This window comes from Phaethon lepturus, unplaced genomic scaffold (assembly GCF_000687285.1).
Source record: "Phaethon lepturus isolate BGI_N335 unplaced genomic scaffold, ASM68728v1 scaffold2102, whole genome shotgun sequence".
NCBI classification, from domain to species: domain Eukaryota; kingdom Metazoa; phylum Chordata; class Aves; order Phaethontiformes; family Phaethontidae; genus Phaethon; species Phaethon lepturus.
Genome location: NW_010521040.1, coordinates 56,024 through 65,183, shown reverse-complemented (window position 1 = coordinate 65,183; position 9,160 = coordinate 56,024). Strand labels below are relative to the sequence as shown.

The following is a 9,160-nucleotide window of genomic DNA, read 5'->3' as shown; positions in this document are numbered from 1 at the left end:
TGCTGATTCTGTTGTTTCAGGCCTTGACAGGCAAACACCTTGAATAACACGTGAAAAGTCACGGAGATTGAACAAATAGTGAGATTTGGCTGGAGTAGGAAGCAGATTCTTCATAGCTGCTTTATACATACTCATGGTTCCATTAATAATTTGTGGAGTCAGTTCTACATATTGTGATGGAAAGCTATAACTGACAAGTTATAAAAGGTGGTAAGAACAGAATGATTCTCATTATTTCACCATACTAGCATGTGAATTAATAAATAATATTGTATATGTACACTGATTCACTTCATGCCAATTTTTAAGTTCTATGATTATACTTCCTCACAAGCAGTTTTACAAATATTAGTTCTCTCACTGGATTAACAAATTAACTCTAGAAATCAAATCCAGTAACTGTGGAACATGCTGACAAATTTGGCTATGTTACACAGCTAATTATACCATTTCCCCCCCCTCATTTTTATAACTAACAACAGCAACAGGGAAGTCAGGTCAAATAGCCCTTGCTGTCTTTTGGAACCTCTCTCCCTCAAAGGGTCAGAAGCTGTCAAATCACAAACTTGGTCCAGAAACAGGACATGAGTATCTTTTGGGACTTAGCTGTTAGAATGGATAGGCAATGAAAGTTGGAGTCCATTCTAATACAGGAATTAAAAATTATACAGTGGTGAAAGGCCAAAGAAAGAGTAAGCCTTCTGAAAACACAAGATATTTAAAAGCAGTTTCCAGTTCTATTCTTTGAATAATGACTAACCAAATTCTAGTCTTATTTATTATATACCAAAGCATACTGTATTACAGAAATATCTCAACTAGCTGAATTAGCCTCAGCTAATCTAAACCTCTGTTACAGACTTCAGAACAAGAACTTTACCATTGGAGTATTTTAAGATGAGCCCTACTTCTGTGGAGTAATGAATAACTCAAAAGGCACAGGATATAAAAGATTATAATTTCTTTTCAAGAGCAGTGTCCTACAAACATATCTTAGAGACTTCCTAGTACTATAATTTAAACACCGACTTTGATTTTTCACAATACATAGAGGTCACTTACCATACAGTTAGATGCCAGTCTAAGATTCTAGAAAAAATTGTGTACATGGATTTGTCATCAAACTCATTAATAGTAACTGTATTAAAGTGTCGCAAGAATCGTGGTGTTACTGGGTTTCGACCACCACCTAAATATTAGAAAGCATTAATAACTAACAGAAAAAAATAAAACTGTGTTTTTTTTCTAATATTTGTCTTTGATTCAGCTAGCAGGCTCACATTGAGAAGTACCACACCTTGTCATAAACCTAATGAAAGCAACATGCAGTTCAGTGTTAATCTGTTCTCCTGTAACCAGTAGATTGAAAAATAGATTGAAATCATCAAGTTATAGATAGATAGATTTGACACTATTTTAACTATGCTTCTGTTATAGTAGAAAACTATTATAAACTCCAAACCCATGTTCTTGTTTTTCAAAGCATCCCAATGAGAGAAGCGTCTACAAGTAATGCTGTATACTTTATTCAATTTGAATTTTATTTCAAGTTCTGGAGTTAGCAGCTTTTATGACTTGATTGTGATTTGGACAATGAAGTTATGTATGGAAATAAGGGGACGTAAAACATAAATTAACTGGGTACTTGCTCCTTTGGTTTGGAATTCAGGATTAAGCTGCTACACAGTGGGTCAACCTTCTGTAGCAAATCAGAAAAAAGTACCTGAAAAGCGGGCATAGCTAAGGGCAACCAAATTAGCCTGGTAAGGTATTTTGAAACATGTGACTTTGTAGCTCAGGCATGACCCTGCACTAATGAAACTAAAAGACTCCTGGCCCAGAGCTGTCTCACATTCTGCCACCCGAGACTGCAAGCAGAACTAGCGATAGTCTATATTTAACTGCGTACGTGTTACTAGGATCTGCTGAGGAATCTCAATATTTTATGCTAAATAGGCCAGTTATTCATCCTACTTCCTTCTACCTCAACTGAGTTCATCCCTCAGACACAGCAGTTCACAATACTTCTGGAAGTTTACATGTGCACTGATGGCAAAATTACACAAGCTATTCAGACATAAATATGAGTTTTAACCGAAAGGTAATTCTTTCCTAATATAAATTTTAAACCTAACTTAAACAAAATAGCTTTAAACGTTCTTTAAAAGGCTTCATATTTGCTTCAATAGCACTATATTCACATACAGATTTCAGATTTTCATTTCTTATTAGAAGAAAAAAAAATGCAGGCTGGAACGCAGAATATAATTTTGTGAGTTCTGGAATTAGCTCCCTGTTATATTTGACACAAATAGTTAGGGCCGTAACTTGTACATTTGATCAGTCCATTTTTTGGCATTCAACCAGAAGAGTACTGGAACAAAATTAACTACACACGTCTCCTGGGAAAGGAAAATCTGATCCATTTTCACAGCGGTTTAAGGTCACTTCTACACAATCATTCTGGAACAGTAACGTAGCATGAAGGGATGCTTCACAGAAAAAGCATCTCCAAGATTTGGCTATTCCTAATGTTTAAAAAAAAAAAAAAAGAAAAGGCACAAAACGCCCCAAAACAAACTCCACAAAAACGAACAAAAAGATGTAAAATTTTAAAATTCGTTCACAGTTTCCTTCTGCTCAGTTATTCCACAGACTGATACTTAGATCAAGTACTTTGAACTGTAGATGAACACTGCCTCCAATTTAAAACAACTGCAAGAAGCAGTTTTGCTTCTTTAGGAAACCAGATAGGTAAAACAAGCAGTGGATCCCTATCCCATAGGCATGCATCACCATCCCAAAAACAAAAGTAGTATCAGCAAAGAATTGGCATGTTCATGTGTGCATTTATGTGTGTAGACAAGTCTACAAAAGAAAGGAAGAAAGTCCAGGGAGGCTGAGGCAGAAAAAAGAAGGAAAGTACCAATCACAGGTTGATTAAATACTGTAAATGTTCTCAGCTCTGACAAACTTTTTAGTTAGAGACAGGACTATGAACAATTCTGTGAAAAAAAATTCTGTTATATGATTCCTGCCGTAGATTGTATAGATTCTTTAAAAGCAAACACAACAGCATCAAAGAAACATTAATTCCTCATTTTAACTGATAAAATATGCCAGGCATAATTTTTTTTAACTAAATAGCTCATATGGTAAATGTGTATGCAGGCTGTCAGAAACATAATGACCTTATTACATCATATGCTTTATTTCTTTTTTTTAAACCAAATACAGTAAGGTTTATCTGCTTAAGAACATCACTTAGTGCTATTTAGAAGTTTTGAAGAAGAACAAAATTGACCAAAGGCCAATGGAGGATCTCATTAGACCAAAGGGCTTTCATAAATAGTCTGTAGAGACATTCTTGTCTTCCTGAAAAACAGTATTTCTTCCTAGCAGGCTTGTGTAGTCTCTCAACCACCCTACTATGACTGCTGTTCATGCTTCCTGCAAGGAAAGGGTTCCTTGAGTCCTATCCCTAGCCATAAAAACCCAAATTGTAAAACTATGCATCAATAAGCTTTCAGCCTTTGGAAACAAAAGAAACTGGAAAAAGCATATGAGACATATCTCTTACCTGGTGGTCCCATTGCACACACAATCTGAACATCTACAAGTTTAATCATGGAGCAGTCTTTAAGGTCATACCAATTCCAGTGATCTAACCACTGCCGTAGCAATTCAACAGGAGGTTGAGCACCATAGACCTCTCGTGCTGGCATATTAACATCATCTACAAATACAACCTGAAAAGAATAGAACCATAAAATACTTTAAGTTGGAAGGGACCTTTAAAGCTCATAAAATCCACCACCCCTGCAATAAGCAGGGACATCTTCAACTAGATCAGGTTGCTCAGTGTGCCACCCAACCTAACCTTGAATGTTTCCAGGGATGGGGCATCTACCAGCTCTCTGGGCAACCTGTGCCAGTGTTTCACCACCCTCATTGTGAAAAATTTCTTGCTTATATCTAGTCTAAACCTGTCCTCTTTTAGTTACCCCTTATCCTATTGCAACAGGCCCTGCTAAGAAGTTTGTCCCTATAAAGAAAAACACAAAGGATTTTGCATTTATTTATTTTACTGAATATATGCCACCATTTTGCTTGATTCTTGAAACACTGCACATCAGTTTACTCCCGCTAAAATTAATGGGAGTAATAAACATAAATACATGTTTTTAAAAAGTGGCCCTAAGCTCTTAATGGAATTGCTGCCAAGTTTAAACAAAAATCAAACTAAAGAAGTAACTGTGCCACTCCAAAGCCATTACAAAACATACCTATAAAAGAGAAAAACTGTCCTTCTCTTCTTATTTCTGAGTGTATTTGAGGAAAGATAGTAAACTAATACTTGCTATTTAAACCTTACCATTCTACTTATGTGCCTTTTCTTGGAAAAAGAGATGGAGTCAGGAAGACCCACAAAAATCTCACACTTCAGTGAGACCATGGTTCTATTTTTAAATCTATTAAATGTTACATCTTTCTCGGGACTGCTGTTGCCTAAATACAGGCAACTGTGGATCAGGAAACACCTTCACACAACTAACCCAATGCAACTGATGCAAGTTCTAGAAAAACATTTATGCATTTTATCCCCCCTTTTTGTCACTCTCCAACTGATACAGAGTAGAAATTTGGTTGAAAGAAAAACAGGTGAAATGATTAGCCTTGTATCTTATTTAGCACTGCAATTTGGGCAACATACTGAAATTCTTTGAAGTGTTCCTAACTAATACAAATCAAGACAAAATTTATCTATTCAAAGTATCTTTACAGTTTTAAGAGTGGGCTAAAATACATCTTAATAGCTTGGAGGATGAGGCAGAGGAAGACCTTAAAACACTTTAACTTTAAATGGTACTTCCTTAAGGAACTTCTAACAACACATTTTGCTCTTGATAACAAGCATTTATTAAATAATAGCTAAGAAATACTGAAAATAAGAAAAAAAACAAGTCTGCAAATACAAAAAATCTGCAGGTATCCTAAAAGTACCAGTATTAAATCATATATAATTATCACTACATTTTAAATACAATAATTTTTAAATTTCCTTAAAAGCTGAATTTTTTCATTAATTGGGTTGAAAAAAAAAAAGAGATAATGGAAACTCCTTAGATTTCTTAGATTTCAATTTTCAGTCTCACTGCAACTCTTCTAGACAGAGGAGAAAAGGATTTGCTCACTGCAGAGGGGAAAAAAAAAAAATAGAGAGAGATGTACTCTAATATCCTTCTTGAGCTTCTGAGTACTCAGAGTTCCATTGATCTTGAAGGGTTTGGCAGGCATCAGTGATAATAACATGAAACATTCAAATGTCTTTTAATGCTTTCAAAAATCACTGAACTATCCAGGCTGGAAGGAACCTTGGAGTTCATCTAGTCCAACCTCATGCTCAACGCTGATTTCTCAACAATGATTTCATACCAGCAACAAGCTTACCCATACAAGAACTCTTATCTCAAGGATAATATCACAAAATATGGAGGGGAAAGTATGATGATGCTGTTCACAGTTATTCATATCATATCATATATCACATTTTCTTCTGTTGATTAAACAGGATGCATATTAGTGGGAGAAGGGAGAAAAGAGAAACACGAGGAACTAAATTAGAATAATTAGAACTCGGACAGTGTATTTCAAATTCAGCATCCTTTCCTGGTATCGCCTGTGATGACCCGAGAAAATAATGCATTTACATATTTGTTTGCATTTAAACACTTAGTTACATACAGAAATGTATCAGTTACCATTCTTTTCCCAAGAGGAGGTCCAAAAATTCCTCTTCTCCTTTTGTCGAGCTTGGACATTACAATATTCTGAGTCTGAGCTGCTGTAGTTTGTGCTGAAAAGTTAACGAGCAGTGGCTTGTAGACTTCTTTATTCAAATTATTTAAAAGAAAATCCTGGAAGGATTGTGAAGACGAGAAATTTAAACTATATACGTAGATAAACAAATTTTATAGCACTTGAGCAAAGAGCAGACAGATATTTTTGTACCATTTTTATCTCATTTTAAATGATAAAGTAGTAATTTATCTCTAAGAGAACTCTAATAATTATATTTCATCAGATAAACCAAAATTCTTGAATAATTCAAAACATACTAAACTTGTCAGAGAAAAATTTCTTCTTCCAATACAGACATTTTCACTTTTTCCTCAAAAACCAAAATAATCTAATAAGTCTAATGTATTATATAAATTGAGTATACTAATATTTTGCACACACAATAATTCATTGTACTAATTAGAGTTGATATTGCCTGTACCAATCCACACCCAAATTTGCAAAAGTATCCACAGGTCCAAATATTTATGTCTAGTTATGAAGAGTTCCCTGGAATATTTCCTTTGGAGGGCATAGCAAGACTATCTAAGGATGAGCTTTACCGTTAAGACTGGTAGTATTTTAAAATGCTACCTACCTTCCAAAGTTCCTTACATTAGCTGCTAAAATTTAACCTCTGGGGGAAATCTGGATCAATGTCAGCATTTCTTACACACATGTGAGTAAAACAACAGGGGGAAGATACCCTTCCATCCTTCCAGCAGTTGCTAAAGAGCATTATTGCGTATAAAGTAATGTTTCTAATGACTAGTCTAATCTCTGTCAAGAGCTGTTGAGACCTTTCAGACAAGACAGTCTTTTCAGCAGAAAGAACGCTTAATCTCTATTCTTGAAGGAAAAATCTGAGCTGCTGCACAAAAACATAACAGTGACAACTGATAGGAACTATAGAGCAATGTAACTTGATGGCCATATTTCTTTTATTTTTTTGATCAGTTCTGAACTCCCAAAAAGTATCACATTCTTAACTATCACCCCAGAAATGAACTGGGCAAAAGAAACTAGTTATATTCTTAACTATAAACAAATGTTTTATTTATGCTTTATTATACTTCTGACATCAATATTCCAGGAACAGTCTTTTATAAACAGATGTCCTTCCAGTCTTAATATTTATTTTATTCAAAATTATTTCAGAAAAGTATTTCAGAAAAGTAACTTAAAAACAAAACTAAGTTAAATAATCCTTAGTCAGTAACTTCACAGTTAATTTTTATCACATAAAAGGAAGGAAAGATACCAGATTCAAGACCATGAAGCCAAATTTATTTTATCTGCTTACATAACTTTCAAGTTTTGCTCCCTCTGCAAAACAGTTGAGTGTACATGGGCTTCATGCTGATTGCACTGGAGCAATCGACAAAAGCAAAATCCTCTACAAAATAACATACTGGAGGAAAAAAGAACAAATAAAATCAATTTTGTGCTGCTCAGAGCAATGGCTTCTTCCTTTTCTCTTACAATTTGCTTAATGAATCTCATTAGCTAAAAATGCAATAATGGCTTTGCCATCTCTCTGCTCACCTATCCCCTTTCTGCCTCAAAAGTATACTCTCCCACAGATCTAGATGGAACCCAGTGAAAAACACTGAATTTGGAAACTTCTGTAAGTGAACCTCAATGGCGTGAATGTTCTATTGGCACAGTTCCATTGCCTGTCAGGTTTTAAAAGTCTCCCAGAAAGACTGAAGGTATCAGAATTTAACCTATAGTATCTGTCAGATCTGCCTGAAGAATTAAAATTTATCCAAAATTTTTAATCTAGACCATTAGAATAATTTTCTATATTACCCATATTGTTATTTTAATAACCACATGACAAAATTAAAATGAACAAAGCATCACTTGGTGACTGAAGATTAAAAAAAGGAACTACTTTATCCCAAAATAACAATGACTCAATTATTTCAAAAAGATAATACAATCTCTTTTCAATTATTCAGTCTTACTTCTCCCTTTAAACAGAAACATGGAAAAAAAAAAATTTTAATTTGTCTTGATTTCTTATTCTAATACATGAAGTTACAATGCTTTTTACAAGATTATTATTGCCTTTGATTATAATTTCACAAGCTCTGGAAATATATTGCATTTGTCTGTACTAAGTCATTACTTACATTAAATGTTTTTATTACTTATCACTTGTCATGTTTTGATTATCATTACGCACACTCAGAACTAGGTATATCTTGCCTCTTTCAATATAAAAATGCACACTGGTAACTTAAAAAACAGTTGTCAATGATTTGTTATCAAAAAAAAGTTATCAAATTCTTCCTCATCTTACCCCTTTTATAACTATGTTTAATGTCAGTATTAAAAGTACTTACAGTAATATAGGTACTTTTTCCAGTTCCTGTTGGCCCCACAAATATAGAAGGTTTTTGATGCACTGTCAACAATTCCATCAATGCCATGTATCGAACTGTATCCAGAGTTGGCACAATTATTTCATTAAACATCATATCTTGACGTATGGGAGGAGCTGATTTGAGTGTTTCCACCCAAGGTTCCCAAATTCCTGCTCCCTATTTTAATTTATATAAAAGTTATACATTTATAATAAACAAGAAAAACCAGCATAGAACCAATGGAAATAGAAAAATCCAAGGTCTATGACTTAACAGATGGGGTTATCAATCTTTTAATCCTTTTAAAAATTGGTTATCTCACAGGTTTGTTTCAGAATGCAGTGCTTTCAATTTGAGGGTACTTAAAAAGAAACACAATGCCTGGGCCTAAAGCATGCAACTACTGAAAGAGAAGGACTTTATCTTACTTTTTGTATCTGTACACATATAATATATATAATGGTGAAATGCATATATTTATATATACATTATATGTAGTGTATAAATATGTAATGAAATAGGAACATACTGTATAAATTTAATCACTAAAACTAAAAAAGCATAGTCACCTTTTTCACAGACTCTCATTCATAATAAATACACACAAACTATGGAATTTGAGGGCAGATTGATTTTGGTACTGAAGTTCCACAGCAAAGCTTTCTATTTTAGATCAGCCTACTTAGAGGAGTCTTAAAAGATGTCAAAACTCTCCAGCAGTAAATTACCATAAGGAGATTCTTTAAAATTATAAATAGCCCTGGAACAACTGTATGTTCTATCCTATCCCAAAAACTTGCTATGTTGAGAAAAAAGTCATATGAAATTCCTAGAGATTGCTCTCTCCTTAAGTCTTTCTTAGAAAGGGCATATTCCCACCTCTGAACACAAAAAGCCCTTTACTGGAAAAATATGTTTTTATGGATTATGATCATAAGTCAATAAAG

General features: G+C 34.1%; 1 protein-coding gene across 1 annotated transcript in view; it reads right to left on the bottom strand.

Annotated features, from left to right (window-relative positions):
• Positions 1-9,160, bottom strand: part of DNAH7 (dynein, axonemal, heavy chain 7) — a gene marked incomplete at its 5' end in the record, with an annotated part of 112,562 nt that overhangs the window by 51,335 nt on the left and 52,067 nt on the right. The window contains 5 exon segments of the mRNA XM_010297578.1: positions 4-190; positions 1,063-1,189; positions 3,581-3,749; positions 5,763-5,918; positions 8,193-8,390. Coding sequence (XP_010295880.1) covers positions 4-190; positions 1,063-1,189; positions 3,581-3,749; positions 5,763-5,918; positions 8,193-8,390 — 837 coding nt within the window.